At 31.3% G+C, this 18677-nt stretch overlaps 4 protein-coding genes across 4 annotated transcripts; 2 read left to right on the forward strand and 2 right to left on the reverse strand.

The window, feature by feature from the left end:
- Nucleotides 1-9454: 9454 nt before the first annotated feature.
- Nucleotides 9455-10269, reverse strand: Bfra_004031 (putative ubiquitin carboxyl-terminal hydrolase isozyme l3 protein; the record flags this gene model as incomplete). The annotated part of the gene is made up of 2 exons (XM_037334437.1): nucleotides 9455-10158; nucleotides 10218-10269. The coding sequence occupies 2 exons, from the start codon at nucleotides 10267-10269 to the stop codon at nucleotides 9455-9457; spliced, it is 756 nt and encodes a 251-aa protein (XP_037192971.1).
- A 1533-nt stretch (nucleotides 10270-11802) lies between these two features.
- Bfra_004032 (putative nmra-like family protein) lies at nucleotides 11803-12978 on the forward strand (the record flags this gene model as incomplete). The annotated part of the gene is made up of 4 exons (XM_037334438.1): nucleotides 11803-11907; nucleotides 11974-12209; nucleotides 12301-12647; nucleotides 12734-12978. The coding sequence occupies 4 exons, from the start codon at nucleotides 11803-11805 to the stop codon at nucleotides 12976-12978; spliced, it is 933 nt and encodes a 310-aa protein (XP_037192972.1).
- A 373-nt stretch (nucleotides 12979-13351) lies between these two features.
- Bfra_004033 (putative flavin-containing monooxygenase protein) lies at nucleotides 13352-15323 on the forward strand (the record flags this gene model as incomplete). Its single annotated transcript, XM_037334439.1, has 7 exons — nucleotides 13352-13604; nucleotides 13713-13909; nucleotides 13963-14289; nucleotides 14347-14656; nucleotides 14713-14811; nucleotides 14862-15124; nucleotides 15183-15323. The coding sequence occupies 7 exons, from the start codon at nucleotides 13352-13354 to the stop codon at nucleotides 15321-15323; spliced, it is 1590 nt and encodes a 529-aa protein (XP_037192973.1).
- A 1417-nt stretch (nucleotides 15324-16740) lies between these two features.
- Bfra_004034 (putative cytochrome p40 monooxygenase protein) lies at nucleotides 16741-18551 on the reverse strand (the record flags this gene model as incomplete). Its single annotated transcript, XM_037334440.1, has 6 exons — nucleotides 16741-17636; nucleotides 17693-17738; nucleotides 17800-18140; nucleotides 18195-18244; nucleotides 18309-18421; nucleotides 18477-18551. The coding sequence occupies 6 exons, from the start codon at nucleotides 18549-18551 to the stop codon at nucleotides 16741-16743; spliced, it is 1521 nt and encodes a 506-aa protein (XP_037192974.1).
- Between the last annotated feature and the right edge of the window lie 126 nt (nucleotides 18552-18677).

Here is an 18677-nt window from a genome sequence, read left to right on the forward strand (position 1 = left end):
AACCTAACCCTAACCCTAACCCTAACCCTAACCCTAACCCTAACCCTAACCCTAACCCTAACCCTAACCCTAACCCTAACCCTAAGATTTGAGGGCTTTAAAGGTTTGAGGATTATAAAGGTTTAAAGATTATAAAAGTTTGAGGATTGTGAAGGTTTAAGGACTATAAAGATTTAAGGGTTTTAAAGATTCGATTTAGAATTGAATTCTAAAGAGTTAAAATAAAAAGAAAGCTTTGATATAAATAAATCTTATTATTTATTATTAGTTGCTATAATAATAACTCTAAGAAATCCTTATAAAAAAATCTAAGCTTTAAATGAATTCTATATTGAATTTCAGAATAAGACTATATCTAAAAAGAAATATTTATCAATCAATTTGAAAGATAATTTAATTTGGATTTCAAAAAAATATAATTCAATTGAATCTTTATCTATTCTTCTTTTCAGATTTTCGAAAAGATTCAAATTATATTTTGTAAGGTTAATAACCAATTAATAACTTTTTACTAATTATTATTCTCATTTTTACAAAATTATCTAAGTATCTTTTAATATTATTTAAATTCGATCTTTAGAGTTAATAATATAAATCAATCAATTTAAAAGATAATTTAATTTAGTTTTCATATTAATATAATTCAATTGATTTCTAATTCATTTTCTTTTTCAGATTTTTGAAAAAATTCAAATTGTGTTTTGTAAGATTGGTAACCAATTGATGACTTTTCGCTAATCACTATTCTCATTTTTACAAAATTATCTAAGTGTTTTTTAATATTTCTTAATATTATTTAAATTCGATTTTTAAGATTAATAGTATAAATCAATTAATTTGAAAAATAATTCAATTCAATCTTTAAATAAATATAATTCAATTAATTTCTAATTTATACTCTTTTTTAGATTTTCGAAAAGATTCAAATTATATTTTATAAGGTTAGTAATCAATTAATAACTTTTCGCTAGTCATTATTTTTATTTTTATAAAATTATTCAAGTGTTTTTTGATATTATTTAGATTCGATTTTTAGGGTTAATATTATAAATCAATCAATTTAGAAGATAATTTAATTCAATTTTCGAATAAATATAATTCAATTAAATCTTTATTTATTTCTCTTTTCAAATTTTCGAAAAGATTCAAATTGTATTCTATAGAGTTGATAATTAATTGGGGACTTTTTGGCTAGTTACTAGTCTTCTGTCAAAAATGATTACTAGGGTTGATGATTAGCAAAAAATTCCTTAGAATAATAGTTAGGAATATTAAAATTGTTGGATTTTCTTGTTATAAAAAGATTTGTTAAAAAAGAATAATATATATAATATAAGTAAATAATAAATTCTTAATAGCTTTTAAAAGAAATCGAATATTATTTTTGTATATACTTAATTATTATTATTCTTTATAATATTAGATATAAATTATTATTAGCTTTTTTTAGATATAAATATATTACTATTATTCTATATTTCACTATATAATAATCTATATCCTTAAGATTAAATCTAATTGAAAAATAAAACTAGGTTTCTAGAAGTTATATATATATATATATATCATTTATAATGAATTGTATAGTATTATATTTTATACAAAAGTGTTTTAGTTTAAATAAATCTATATATAAGGATTTATATAGATTTATATTAAGAGGTGATAATTAAAATCTAATTACTTTTTGAAATAAAGTTTTATAAAAGCTATATTAAAATTCTGATTATATAGTATTTATTATATTATAATAAAATATTTATATATATCAAATAAAAATATATAAAAAATGAATATAAATCAAAGAATCAAGTTTATAGGTTCTAAATTAAATGATTGTTCTAATTATATAGAATAATATAATAAATCTAAGCTCTTTTTAGAAACTAATGATTTTATACTCTATATAGACAATTCAGAAAAAGGCCCAATCGATTCTTATATTTTAAAGAAAATAATATATTTATTTCAAAAGAAATTTATTTCAAATATAGTGAAAAAGTGAAGAAATACAAAAATAAATCTAAAAGAGTTTTAGTAATACTAAAATTAATAATATTAATAGATTTAGTAGAAAGATTTAAGGAAAAAACAAATCCAAAAGAGTTCTGGGATATTATAAATAAGATTTATAGTAAAACTTTATTCGATATAATAGGCTGATATTTTAATAAATTAATAGAATCAAATTATAATGATTTTAATAATATGGATGAATATACAAACTATATATTATTATTATATATATATTTAAAAGAATTAAAATTCGAATTACAAAAAGCTTATATAATATAGATTATATTTAATAACCTAAATGATTTATTTGATTTATTTAAATTATGAAAAACAGAAGAATTATCAAAAGATTTAAATAATAATAATAATATTAATTTGGATAAGCTTATATTCGAATTAATATTCAAAAAATCAAAAATGAAAGGCTTTATAAAATCTAATAGGGTTATAAAATTATTAAATATTATTCCAAATTGTATATTTTATAATAAAAAGGGGTATTTAGAAGAGAAGTATTTCAAAAAGTATTCAGAATTATATAATAAGAATTATAAAAGGTTTAAAAACTCAAATAATAAGAATAATTCCAAAAAACAATTTTATAAAGTTATTAAAGAGTTAAATAATCTTAAAAAATTCAATAGGATTTATAAAAATAATAAAAATAATAAAAATTCTAATCAAAAATAAAAGAAAAATAATAAAAATTATAATAAAAATAATAAAAATTATAAAGAAAACTTTGATAATGAAATAAATCAGGTTTTTTAAATAGATTATGATTTAGTATTTAGTTCTAAATAGGAAAATAATATTATGACTATATTTATGCTAACTAATTATATTAGTAGATTTAAAAATAATATTATAATAGATTCAAAAGCTATAGAGTATTATTGTTTAAATAAAGATTGGTTTATAAATTATAAAGAATATAAAGTTTTAAAATGTGTAAATATAGTTAATAGAGAATTTATATTAGTATTAGAATAAGGGGATATTTCTATTATTATAAATAATAAGAAAATATTTATTCGAATAATAAAACATATTTTATTATTAAAATCAATTCTAATTAGTATCAAATAAGTTATTAAAAAGGGTTGGGCTAATGAAATACTATTTTTTGATAATATTTATAAATTTTCGAATAAATTTTTAAATATAAAGATAAATGTTAAATGGATTGATAATGCTTTCTATTTAGAATATGATATAAATTATGATTTATTAAATCAAAATAAGAATATTATTTATAATAATAATAAAGATTCTAAAATAGATCAAATAAATGAATCTAAAGAAGAATCAGAATCTAAAAAAGAATTTAATAATATGAATCTAAAAGATTTAAATCTATGGTATAAGTGTTTAAATTATATAAATAAAGATTATATTATAAAAACACTAAATTTAAAAGATTCTAAAATGAATTTAAGTTATTGTGAAGTCTGTATATACAATAAAATAACTCAAAATATTAATAAATCCTTATCAAATTTGAAATTAAACAAATTTGATAAAATTAGTACTAATATTTATAAACTATTTAAAATATTAGAATTAAAAGAAGAAAAATATTTTATTATTTTTATAGATTAGATTATACGAGGTATATGAGTGTATTCTATAAAATTTAAATTAAATACTTTTAATATATTAAAAGAAATATTTTATTTGATATATAATTAATTTAATATTAAAATAAAAACAATCAGATTAGATAATACTAAAGAATTTAATTCTAATTAATAAAATTTATTCACTAAATCTAAAGGAATTATATTAGAATATATTAATCCTTATTATTATTCCTAAAATGGAATAGCCGAAAAATTAAATAGATATTTAGTAGAAAGAATATTAGTATTTATAAGAAATAAAAATCTATTTATATTCTTATGGCCTAATATATTAAAAGGAATAGTTTATATTAAGAATAGATATTATAATAGAATTATAAAAAGCTTATTCTTTAAGTTATTATATAATAAAAAATCTAATATAAAATATATTAGGATTTTAGGATTTCTTGTATATATATTAAAATATAAAGAAAAAAGAGATAATAAATTTGATTATAAATCAGAAAAAGGAATTTTAATAGGATTTTAATCTTCAAAGAATTTATTATTTTATATTCCAAATAGAAATAAGATAATAAGTTCTAGTGATTTTATTATTAAAAAAGATATACTATATTATAATAATAATATTAAAAATAATCTTATTAAAAAGAATCTATTAGAAAAGTTAAAAGAAAACTCTGATATTGATGATTAAGAAGAAGAGGTAGATATATATAATAATATATATAAAGATTTAAATAAAAATATTAATTCTAAAGATTTTAATATTAATAAAAGTAGATTAATAATTGAAATATTATTTAATTCTAATTTGCTTATTTTTATTAAGTAATTTAAGTGTATATGAGAAGTAGAACTGTAATTAGATATATATCATCTTGTTTATATATTATATATTAAATCAAAAAATCAAAATTATAAATTTAAATTAAATAATATTGATAATAATCAATATAAAAAGAATATATTATTATTATATTTCAATATAAAAATTAACGAAAAAATAATAATAAAAAGATCTTATAATAAAAATCTAATAACTTCTGAAATATATTTATAAGCTATAAATTCTGATTAAAAAGAATATTGGGAAAAAGCTATGGAATATAAAATAAAGATTTTTAAAAAGAATAAAATCTAGGATATTATTATTAAAAAGAATAATAATAATATAAAAGAGTTAAATATCCTAAAAACAAAATAGATTTATAAAATTAAATATTTATTTGATAATAATATTGAATTTAAAATTAGATATGTAGTTAAAGAGTTTAAACAATTATATGGATTAGATTATTTAAATACTTTTGCTAATGTAATAAAATAAATAGTCTGGAAATTGATATTTATACTAACAATAAATAAAGGGTAATATATATACAAAATAAATATGGTTTTAGCTTTTGTATAAGAAAATATTAATAAAAATATATATATTAAAGCCCCTGAAATATATTATAATAATAATATAATATTAAAGCTAAATAAAGCTTTATATGAATTAAAATAGTCTACTAAAATTTGATATACTATATTAAAAAGTATATTAAATAAATTAAATTTTATTAATATAAAATCAGATGAGTATATATTTATAAATAAATATTCGAAATTAATATTAAATATATTTATTGATAATATTACTATTATAGGCTTTAACAAGATTCTAATCAAAGATTTTATTAAAAATCTTAAAAACCATTTAGATCTAAAGGATTTAGATCCAATAAAAAACTATTTAGATATTCAAATCAATTTAAATAAAAACTATATTAAATTATATCAAAAAGAATATATAAATAAATATCTAAAAAATTTAAAACTAAAAGATTGCATCTTTGTAGCTACATTTATAGTTACTAAAAATAATATAAAAATAAATTCCAATAAAGTTAATTTAAATAAAATAAAATGGGCTCAAAAAGTAATAAGGAAATTACTATATTTAGTATTAGGAATTAAATAGGATATTACTTATTCTATATTAAAATTAGTAAGATATATATCTAATCCTAGTAAAGACTATATAATAACTATGAAAAAAATATTTTGATATTTAAAAGGGACTAAAACATTTAAAACTATATATAAAAAAGATAATAATAAATATATTAAAGGATTTTGTAATACAGATTATATGGGAAATAAAAGCTCTATTAAATCCACTAGTGGCTATATATTTATATATACTAATAATTCAATCAGTTAGAGAACTAAATTGTAATCTGTTATAGTATAAAATATAGTAGAATCCGAGCTAATTACTATAAATTTAGCCGCTAGAGAGGCTATATATTTAAGATATATATTATAGGAATTAAATCAATTTAATCAAAATAAATTCCTATTATATACGGATAATATATCGGCAAAAGCTATATCGGATAATCCTATATATTACGATAGGAGTAAGCATATTGATACTAAATATTATTATATAAGAGATCTTATAAATAAAGGATATTTAGATCTAATATGGATTTCTATAGAAAATCAATTAGCTGATGGATTAACTAAGCCATTAGAAAGAATCAAATTATCAAGATTTATTGATATGATTCAAAATTTTAATAATTATTATTATTAAAATAAAAATATATATAAAAAATTAGTACTCTTTTTCCCTTTAAAAATAAGAAGGTTTTTAATGAGACTAATATATATATATTTTTATATATATATATATATATATAAAAAAAAGATGATATATATTAAAGGGGACTATTGTTTTAATTAAAAAATAATATAATATATATATCTTTTTAAAGGTATTCAATCTAATATTAGCTTATTATATAATCAGATTATATGATCGTTGTTTATAAGCTTACGAAAGCAATCATTAATCCGAAAACAATTATCAATTCGAAAATGGCTATAAAATTCGAAAACGGTTATAAAATATGAAAATGGTTATAAAATATGAAAACGGCTATAAAATAAAGAAAACAAAAAGGGGCTTTATTTCAAAAGAATGGACGGATTAGGAAGAGATCTATAAGAGATTAACGAAAACGGAAAAGCTAAATTAGTAGGAAAAAGTATAAAAAAGAGGTTTTTTTCCTTTTGAATGTAAAATAAGAGAGATTATTATTTAATATAGATTCTTTAATATCATGTGTTATACTGCTTATATAATCCATTTTAGTTGTTAATCAGAGCCAGCTTTCATATTATATATTATTAGCCTATGACCTACGATAATAATAAATTAGATTTCATCTGATATAAGTAAAGAGAATAGAATTCAAATAAAAAAATACTTTTATATTATAATATAATATTAGATTATAGAGTTATTAAACTTTATTAAAGATATAAATACTATAAGTAATATTAAAATATTGATATTATTATAGAAATTAATAAAACTCTTTATAAATATATATATATATATAAAATTTATATAATTTAGATAATAAATTTTTATTATAGGGGGGAATATTAGAAATCATATGTGTAGTATATGTATAATATATGTATACTACTATAAAACTCTTTTTTCAGACTTTCTGGATATATAGACTTTATATATATATTTAATATATCATTTTCTATGTATAACTTGCTGTCTATTTCTAATAAAATTGAATCCTATAAGATTAATAACTAATTAGAAACTTTTTAACTAATTATTAGCCCTCTATCAAAAATGATTACTAAAATTAATACCCAGTAAGAAATTCCTTAGAATAATAGTTAGGGTATAATATATATATTATTTTATTATTAAAAATAAAATAATTATTTATAAAATTTTAACTTTATATTATATTATTATATTATAATAATATTTTAAATTTAATTTTATTAACTAATTTTTCGATTTTTTTAATAATCTTATTTTCAATTTATTCTTTTTATTATATATATAATTTTTAAAATAATGTTATTAAAAAGATTATTTATAAATTTATTGGAAATTCATTAAAAGCTAGTTTAGTCTTAATGATAATATCTATATGTTCTGAGATTTCTCAACTCTACTTTTAATCTATTTCCTATTTAAATCGAATTAAAGATTTGAATTGCTAGCTTCAAAAGCTATAAATTGATATATAAGTTTTTAGGAAAAAGCAATTTTTAAGAGTTTCAAAAAAGAAATTAAAAAAAAATACAATTTTCGTATAGAGTGCTATCCAGGTATTGCCAAGCTTTTTTTTGTATGACACCTACCCTCTAGGTGTTTTACAAACATTGTTGAGAAGTATGTTAGGTATGCACCTCTGAGAAAGAGACACATCAGAAAAATGAAGCACTATCAGCTGGAAGTGGAGGTATGAGCCGTGATGATGAAGGTGTACTTCAGGGAGGAAGAGATGGAGATAGAGAGATGGACCAGGATGACATAGAATTGGCCTTGGAGGATGAGAATATTCCGGAAGCTCCACTGCATTCACCGAGGCATTCGGTTGAGTTGGAGCAACTGCTGCCATTTATCATTGATATCGAATATGCATGGAACAGCAAATCTGGAAAAGCGAAGCCGAAATCAATACCAGGAAACTTACCACAGTCAGTGAAGGATTTGGTTGTAGAGAAGAACAAAACACAAACTGCAGCTACATCACACAGAAAGAAGAGTCAGAGACTCAACAGCGATAGGCCTGTGTATTGTTGGCACTCACAAATTCAAGACTTAAGTGAGGAGTGGGGAAATCCAGATAAAGAGTGTAGAAACTGTGTCAATGCGAGGGAGAATGGAGAGGAAGATGTTGTTTGTTTTGTTTTTGATACCATGAAAAACATCAAAGTGTTCACACCACTTTGAAGTAATCGAGGCTCAAAATCTTGGGAGAGGGGTAAGTGTAGTATATAAATTCTGATAATTATTGTTTTAAGATAGAGTGCTATTGATATCAATTTTCCAGCCGAGCTTTAGAAAAGGTTTGAATCACATTTTCGAATTTGTTTTCAATCTTATATAATAAGCTTTTTCTCGGCCCTTTGTGGCTAAAAATAATAACAGCCTTACTAATGCTCTTTATAGTTATTTTTAATACTATTTGGAACCTATGTCTATACTTGTGCTATGTAGTTTTTGAAATACTGAATTTTAAAAATGTTTTTATTATTAAATAGCAATTTTGACTAATACCACCCCCCTATCAAACAATATCGTCACCGGTAACACACATTAGAAGAATCCTTAGAATAGTAGTTGAAAGTTTATTATCCGCATCAATACTCGACACCAAGCTACAGTATGAGTTGTTTGCCCTCGTAAGCTACAATGCTGGCCACTTGTGCTGATCGGCTGATGTGTTCTGCTCACACTTTTAAGTAAGTTGATTGTATATCATCACCGAGTACATAGGTGTCCGAAAATGACGTATTTCCTTACCCCGGATGGTTTCTATCGTGAATTGAACTTCCCTTAAATTGCGGGGTGCTGTGAGACGTCTGCGTGTCGTGCTTGGTGACATAGTGGTGTTCATCCGAAAAAACACATTACAGTCTCGATGCATTTAGTCGGTTGAGATTGGTTTGGTATCAACTTTTAGATGACACTTGCATTTGATTGGTTCGGCATATGAAGGGGTCAATAACCATTATGGCTTTAAGGCGCTTGCAGATCTAGTAGCATGAATATTGATTGAGGTTAATTATCCGGGAGTGCCCTCAAACCCTCAAGTGAGATGATTTCGTCCAGCAAAATTTCGAAAGAAGTTGCGGTAATTGGGGTCAAGCTCTAGATTGTTCTCATGAAGTCGAGATTCAAGACTGAAAAATCAAGGGGCATGATGCAGCCGGGGGCTTTTCCTTTGCCTTGTTCGTTCTGGGAATAAAATCGCGGGCGCTGCGATAGGCTTCCTCCCACGAATATATCCCAATTTCCTCATACTTCGTCAGTCTACTTTTGCAAGCGCAATACAACTAAATCTCAAATCTCCCCCACCAGCTTCTTCTTCCATCCTGATCACTCTGCCTATACCCTTTGCGATCGCATTCTCGCTCAATGCATCCTCGTCGTGGGGCAACAAGCCTCGATCGAGCGGCCCTTTTCTGCTACCTTCCAACTCCCACAGATGACCATCGTCCCCTTTCACAAACGCCACAAAATGCTGTCCCAATCTGTCCCCCTCTGAAGCACTGGGTGCAGCCGTGTCGCCCATTTCTGCAACACTTTGGTGCGCATCCTCGAACTCCTTATCATCATAAAGTATCTTCGCCCGTTCTTCCATCTTCAGTGGAATAGCCTGCTCTCTTAGTCGAGACAACGTTGTATCTGGTAAAATGAACGGTTTCGTTGGCCCGTTAATAAGACAGTGAAGAAGCCCGATAGAACCGCAGGCGTGTCCAATCGTTTGCTTAAACCAGATCACGGGCTCATCGCTACCAGACCCTTCGTAGACAGATAGCGGGGTGTCTTCAACTAGACGAGATGTGTTCCAGGAAGGGGTGAGCGGGAGAATGACCAGGAGGGCATGGACTGGACGGGGAATTATGGACAAAAGACCTGAGTCGGTGAGAGAGTAGACATCGTAGAATGCGAGATCAGGGGAAAGACCAAGCTTCTTAGCTAGCGCATTCATGACCTCGGGATTATTCTCTACAATGGAAGAATAAGCAAGTGAGTTTTGTGGCTCGTGAGATGCAATTCAATCTTACCTAGAACCGTGAATGTCTTCTTGCCATTATGGAAGGTGGCGGGTATAGGCATAATGGTGGTGACAAGGCGGAATTTAGATGTGATGGATCGAAAGTGGATGTGTTATTCAAAATTGATTTTTGAATTATTTTTGGCTTAAGCTTCATACTGTGGAACGGTACATACTTTCTTTGCAGAGAATCGTCATCTTGATGCCTAATGGCAGTTTTCGAAGACATGCACGGGCACTGTTTTGCTCCTTTGCGGGGATTACTAAGCAGTTCAGAAAGCAGGAACCCCGCTAACCCCGCACTTCAGTAGCTTCACCCCGCCGTCGCGTTAAAAGTATAAGTTTATACGAGTGTTACTCTAGTATACGAGTGCTTGATATAAAAACTAGTGCGGTTTACTAACACACACAACAAAGGCATCTTCCAAAGGGCAAAAGGGCAAATTTCTTCAACTTGTGGTATTTTCTGGAATTGCTGATCAAGCAAAAATTGGTCAAAAAATTTCTAATCATTTTTTAGTGATAAGGGAGGCATACACTTTAGTTCCCCCTCAAAGCCCTTTTATACTTCTCAAAAGACCCCATACTTCAGAAAAGGCACAAAAACGATGATGTAAAGAGGTTACCACATTTCTGCAGGAATTCCCATGCCGCCGCTGGTAATACTCCGTTTGCTTTATTAAAAGACCTGGTTTTTGGTTGTTGATAGTTATAAAGTTAATTCTAAAGTTCATGGGGTACTGTTTAAATCATCTACTCTCAAATCTCTGGATTCTTTTGCCAAAACTTGCATCTCTCCAGATCATCCAGAAAGTATGACCGAGGACTATAATCCACAGCGTGAGAGCAGGCTAATGACGATGCCTGTTGAATTCGTAGAGCCATCTACGCTTTTGTCGTCGACGACTACCATATTCATACATTTCTGTCGGGGGCAAGATACAGCTATCGGCGTGTCTTGAGCCGAACCTTGGATATGACGATCACGACAGCCGCGATCGCATTTTGGAAAATATCTCATGGACTGAATAGGCCATTTTTATGCGATCTTTATGGGGGCCATACTAGGAATCGTAACCAACTTCACCACCTTTTTTTCATGGGTAACTCGCAGTCAATCTATTAATAAAGCCGATCTACTGGTAAACAACGTTATACTATATCGATTTAATATTATTCCCGATGTAAATGAATCCCTATGCTTTGTCTATAAGAGAATAACTATACGATGATTTGTTAGTAATGACATCAAACCCGATGTAAAATATCAAGAAGCATATCCATGGAGATTTACGGACTTTCGGAGGGTCGGCTCGGCTACCGAAAGACAGAAGACATAATTTACAGACGTTTCCGGAGAGTAACAATGGATGAAGGAAGTGACACAAATGGAAAAGAAAAGGAGTCATGGATGTCAATACCTAGAAGGATGGATTGAAGTATTTATGTTTCGATAGACTGAGACTATCTTTTGAATTGTCACCACTAAAATTGTTTATTCTGTGAATATTGCCAACCAAGTGAGATACCTGTTTAATTATTACTTTGTCACTAAAGTATCTATCACATCTATATAAAAGCTCAAATTCCACATCATGGTCAGAGTGGCAGTCGCAGGCGGAACTGGTGGCGTTGGTTACGCTATCGTTGACGCTCTCAAAGCACAAACGGAACACGAATTCATTGTTTTAAGTAGAACAGTAATTAATCCCAACTTTTCTCTGGAACATTGATTGAATGAATAACAAAATAACGTTTGAGCATAGGAATCGCCCGATTATGCAGCGAAAAACAATGTAAAGGTTGTTTTGATTGATTATTCCGATGTCTCACAAATCTCAAAGATACTCGATGAACATCATATCCACACGGTTATTTCGGCTTTGTGTATTGTTTCGAAAGAGCACAGCGACTCACAGTTGAACCTTGTACGAGGTGCTGCTGGCTCCCAGTCTGTGAAGCGATTCGTTCCTAGTGAGTATGGAAGTGCTTATGAAGAAAAGTGAGTAAGAATCCTATGTGTTCCATTCGGTTCAATACTTCCTTCGTAGTTTAGGGATTTGACAGATCGTCGGATCTAACGACTTCATTAGACATGCGCTTGCTCGCCCAAGCACCGGCCTCAAAGCAGTTGCCGTGAAGGAGCTCGCCGACACACACCTCGAATATACTTCATTCGTCAATGGTCTTTTCTTAGATTATTTGTGCATGCCCGCGGTGCCAAGTCATCTTGCAGCTGGAATAAGATTCTTCGACATTCCCACCAGAACCTCGGTGGGTATTGGATCAGGGACAGTACCTTTGGTTATGACCCATACAAGAGACGTGGGCCGCTTTGTCGTTGCTAGTCTTTCCTTACCGAAGTGGGAGAAGAGAAGTTTCATTGTTGGGGACCGGCGGTCCTGGCATGATGTGATAGATATAGCAGGGAAAATCACTGGTATGATTACGATTTTACTTGGCTTTGAACCTTTCCAACATGTGTTGCTGAATCGAACCGTTGCTAACTTGAGACCGCATGTACAGGTGAAAAATGGACAATCACTGATGAACCCTCCACAATTCTTAGTGGGCAGGTCATCGAAGCACCAGCTCATAGGTCTGCATACTCGGCATCGCTGAAAGAGCATGGAGACTGGTTTGAATCAGGAACATTTAGTTTCGACCCCAAAGTTTCGGATTCCGTGTATCTTAATGAATTATTCCCAGAGATAACTCCTCTTACGGTAGAAGATGGCCTCAGGACTTTGATTAGTGCTTCCTCTAGCTAGAGCCAAGGTCAAGATGGGAACTTAAAGTTAGCATTATGAACTACCCAAGAATTTTTCTCACTTATGGATAATCTACAAATAATCCGCTCCGCGAGTTCTCCCTGAGGAATATTGCCCGCCGCGGGTATCAATTGTGCAGTCTAGACATCAGTCTAAACATTTTAGTCAGGTAGTTTATGAATCAGAATGACAAGGGCTTGATCGTGTGATGATCCCAGCTTTCGGTCTCGTAATCGTTTCCACGGAATAGATTCTCGGCATCCGAAGTACACGGACCTTGTCAAGACTCCAGTCTGATACTACAGGAAACTCGATATGTATATGCTAAAGCAAATATGGGTTTGTATTATCATTTATTCTATTCAAAATCAAAATGTCAAGCGAAAAAATGCCAATCGAGACTCTACAAGCAGACGAACATCGATTTGCAATTATTCTTGGAGCAGGTGCTGCAGGAATTATTCAAGGTTGTACATTCGTACGTGAAAAAACGCTTCCTCTTGAAGAATTTCAGATATTAGAGAGACAAAGTGCGTTTGGTGGAGTCTGGTGGAAGAATACTTATCCCGGAGCTGCGTGTGATATTCCAAGTCACGAGTATCAAATAAGTTTTGCTCTTAATCCTTGTCAGTATTTTCATATATGTGACTGTATCTCTAACAGAAGAAGACAATGATGGATCAAATCTCTTCTATTGGCCTATTCTAAAAGTTTACAGTACTAACTCTAGATAGACTGGAGTAGAACTTTTGCACCTCAGCCCGAGATACAAAAATATTTTGAGGATGTAGCATTACAATATGAATTAGATAAATCCACAACTTTCAACACAGAGATTGTAGAGGCCAAGTGGGATGACTCGCGTTTGTTGTGGCTTGTCGAGACTACCGATCTTATCACGGGCAACACAAAAGTCTGGAGCTGCCATGTAGTATGTAGTGAGCCCCTCATATTTTTTGGTATATCTTCTGATTCAAAAATTAGCTTATCGGCGCTTTAGGAGCATTTACAGTACCAAAGAAGGCACCTGTGAAGAACATCGATGCCTTCAAAGGGGAGGAATGGCATAGTGTGGACTGGCCAAAACATGCCAATCTCAAGGGAAAGACAGTTGCTGTCATTGGAACAGGACCATCTGCCTGTCAATTCATTCCAAACATCTATCCGGAGGTAAAGTCTTTGATAGTCTATCAAAGAAGCCCAGGACATGTCTTGCCTCGTAATGATGTTGTTGTCGGGTCGTTAACAAAATGGATGTTTGCTCATATTCCATTCCTCATGCGGGGTAATCGGTGGCTCTGGATGAAAAAGGTATGCTACTGGATCAAATTTGCAAATTTTTGTGTCCCGTATTAAACTCACGAACAGGATGAAATCTTACGTCCGCGTCTATTTACTGTAGGATCATGGCTCCAAAGAATAGTCCTCTCGATGACGAAGAACCATCTATACAAACAGATCAAGGATGACACTTTAAGACGGAAACTCGAGTCAAAAGATGTTTTTGGATGCAAGCGTCCATTGATGCTCAGTGACTATTATCCGATATTCAACAACGACAACGTGGAGCTTGTAACTGAAGGTGTGACCGAACTCACCGAGAATGGGATTATATCAAGGAATTCTGAAACAGGCGAGGAATCAGAACGTGAAACTGATGTACTGATTTGGGGTACTGGTAAGAGATAGGAATATTGCGATCGGAAGAGACAAAATTAATTGATATACGACTAGGTTACAATCCTGTCGATTTTGGACTTCCTGTCCCAACAAGAGGACGATCAGGACAACTACTATGCGACAAATACCAACCAGAACTGTTTTCCTTATACGGTAAGAGATATTGAGCAATATATTCTCATCCAATTACTAACTTTCACGAGGTGTCGCCGTCGATGATTTTCCAAATTACTTCAACTTTCTTGGTCCGAATAGCTCATCTTTCGAAACCAGCGTCATGGAGCTCTTTGAGCTTCAAGCTCATCACAATTCTATCGCAACAAAATATCTCTTTCAGAAGAACGTTGGCACTTTTCGTTATGCTATTATGCCAAAGGAAGAACGCGTAAGATCCTGGACATTATCATTGAGACCAGGGCAAGCAAAGTTACCTCCTGCGAATCCAAATTGCAAGAGTTATTATAGAGTGAGAAAATCCTTGGTCTGACGTGTGTATCTTAGTGGCTGATTTTAGTTTTCTTTAGTCAAAAATAGGACACGTCTATCGATATCCATACCCATATTGGCAGTACAAGGCATTAATTGCCAAGCTTGACTTCAAGCGTGATTGGGTACTTTTCCAACAGAGGATAGGACAGAAAGAGGTCAAAGTCCTAGAGTTTTGATCGCAAAAATTTATGTATAGTGAGCACTAAAGACGGAGGAACAGAATTGTGTAGCTTTTATTCAGGAACCGGGCGTATTGCGTTCAAAGGGGTACTGTCGGTTGCTTGATTTTTTTTAGACAAGAGGATATATTTTTCATTTCCCAATGCAAAAGATCACATAAATGCCTCAAGATGACTTGTGACAATCAAAATCTCATCTGGATTTCCCAGACTAGTGTTGAGATTAGATAACAGTCTATAATATCTAGATTTGCAGATAGTAGTGAGCTTGCAAGTTGGCTAGCTACGTAACAGGTAATCACATGTCCTGTGGTCTCTGAATCTTCATGTTAATTAAACTCAATCACTTCAAGTCATCAAGACACACAGATAAACATACGGAGAAGTTGAGGATGATGCTGTCCTATTTTGGAATTCCCCTTGGTTCTAGTTTCCATCTTTATCCATATTTTTCAGTATCTTTCTTTGAAATAATGAATAGCAATAAAAGTTTCACCCCCGCCCCCGCCTTTTCATATAATTCGTAACTCTTTTTATATACTTCTATGCCATCGCCGCCTGGAACATCATCTCGAGCCATCGTAGGCCCTCTATCCTCAATCCTAGTTACCCTGCCCTTTACTCCCCTTAATTGAAATCCATAGCCACCATATTGCATGATATCGAATCCGGAGGTTGATGGATGATCCTTTTGATAGGCAGTCTTACATCAGCCTCATTGTACACTTTTTTGACTTGCTATAACTTCATCATCTTCTTACAAATTTTCTTGAAGTTGTAAACATATTATTGCGACAAGTTCTGATCGAATGGATTCAAATGTCTTGGTATCACCTCGGTGGGGATTGTGATGTGTTCATGGTAGGTTTACTGCATTCATTCATATAGTGTCTATCTTATTCTAGGTTCAGAGCTACGAGAGCTACATACAATACGTTCGTGCGCTAGTGTACTAGCGCGCTCACGTATGCATATTTACTTGTATCGCAACCCAACGGAACAGATTATGAATTGAAAATTCAAAGATCATTGATGTTGACATCACCTTAGTGCGCAATCCTGCTAGCTGAGCTTTGTGACTTAAAGATTCGCAAAGAGACGAAGTCTTTGCAGCTTCGCGCAGTGAAGACTATTTATTTGTACCTGACGACTCTCAAAATTAAGAAACAAGTGACCAAGAATTTGATCTAACCGAGTTTTTCGAAATAATTTTTAATTTTAACCGACGGGCTGTGGATTGTAGCAAGGTGTATCTTTGTGATTTATGCCAATTCTATCTAAGAATTATCAAAATGCGGCAATTCACAAGAGTCCACCAAAATTGTAAGCAAAATTTCTGATTCAATTGTGATGATTTCAACTATCAATTTTAATCGACATTTCTTTTTTCCACATTCTGCTTCAGGCACATCTTTCAGTGAAGACTCGTGAACTTTACTCTCGTCTCCACCTTCTTCCAGAATTGGAAGAAATCCAATTCCGTATTCCAATCAACTGGTTTACTAAGTAACTCCATATCAAATTCAAACAGTAACCTCGCCAGCGTCATCCTCAGCTCGATATATGCTAAATTAACACCCAAGCAGACTCGAGGCCCAGTACTGAATGGCTTGCTTGCCTCTTTGTTGTCTTGATCGAATACCGGATTATAAAGAGGGTGGTCAGAAGAAAGCCAACGCTCAGGATGCCAGCCCTCAGGATCATGCCAATATCTTACATCGTGAGATGCTGTATATGGAGAGACCGAAACGATGGTCCCTTCTGGAACCACATGTCCGTCGATGACCGCTCCAGGGCACGTGCGAGGAAGGCCAAATGGTACTGGAGGGAGGATGCGTAGTGTTTCCTCAATTACGGCGAAGAGGTATTCTAGGGGCAGAGTTTCTTCGACGTTGATTTGAGACCTGTCAGTAAATGCGCCACGCACTTCATCAATGAGAATTTTCATTTTATCCGGATAACGAAGTAAAAATGAGACCATAGCCGTCAGTGTAACAGCCGTAGTCTCCGATCCAGCAATAATGAGAGTGTGAGCCTGCGCAGTCAAGAACATCTCCGAAGTATCCGCTCCCTCTTTACCAAGTAAAAAGCTGAAAAAATCTTTCTGGACAATATCATCACGATTGACCCGTTTCATGGCTTTGGATTTCGTATGAGCAATGTGCTCCCGACGTTGCTCACGAATCTCATCCATGTTTGGAATGATCCATTTCATGAAGAGTCTACTGATAGGGATCTTCTGGAAAATTGGATAGAGACTTCGAATAAAGTTGCCATTGATGATCAAATGAATCCAAAAATGTGTTCGGGCTAGGTGGCTATTAGCATGATGGATTCATGAAGGAGGGAAATGTTTGATAATTTACCGTTTTCGACTGCACCAAAGGATTCATGAAAAGTCAAATCCCCGATCTATTGAATAGTTCTCATTAACATCGGTATTCCAATACCGCCATTTCATAGGGATGCTTACAATATCGAAAGTAAGCCAATTAAACCATTCTTCAACTGGTATACCATCTGGGTTATCATGTTTTTTGATCTGACTGACAAACATATCCAAATATTTATTGATGACATCAGCCTGACCCTTCAGAACGGAATTACTAAAAGCGTTGGCTAATACTCTGCGCATAGCACTGTGCTTTTGTGGATCTGGCTCTGTCGAGATGGAGCTGGGTAGATCACCAACACCTGCATACCAGTCGGTTTTCCTGAAGTACTTCTTACCCTTCACCGAATGACCATAAATGTCTCTCCAAGACTGAGCTGAGCTAAATGCAAGCTCATCGGGGGCTATTCGAACAACTTGACCTGAGGCTTGTGAGTTATGGATCTTATGTTGTGAGTGTGAGAATGTAAACTAACCATACTTCTCATGAAGATCAGATAATGCGTGAGGCCATCTCCCTCCAATCCTGCATTTGGTTGATTAGATGGTTTCCTTGTGATTTTCGAGCCTGCAAGTGTTATATCGCTTACCAGTTCTTAGCGTACCAGATGTACGAGGATCTGGCTATGAGCGGCCCGGGAAACTTTCTCAATGGGTGAAAGTATAGGTTGTAGATTGCAAAATATGTAGGATATGCTAGAAGCTAAAGACGAAGTTGTTAGCATAAAGTTTAAAGAGAACATATACGGGTTTCTTACAACTACCAAGATAAATCCAATCCAAAGATAGATAGTTGGCAAACCGAGTCGCTCGAGCAATTCAACTGCAAACATCTTGAAATGTTTGGCACGATTCACCACAAGTCTGAATTGGGTGTCTGCTCATGGATGATGTTGTAAAGGTTAAACGATTCAATTTAGTGTTCTGGATATGTTCATCAACGGCCTCCGAAAAGAAAT

The sequence above is a fragment of the Botrytis fragariae genome, assembly GCF_013461495.1.
Source record: "Botrytis fragariae strain BVB16 chromosome Unknown tig00000050, whole genome shotgun sequence".
NCBI classification, from domain to species: domain Eukaryota; kingdom Fungi; phylum Ascomycota; class Leotiomycetes; order Helotiales; family Sclerotiniaceae; genus Botrytis; species Botrytis fragariae.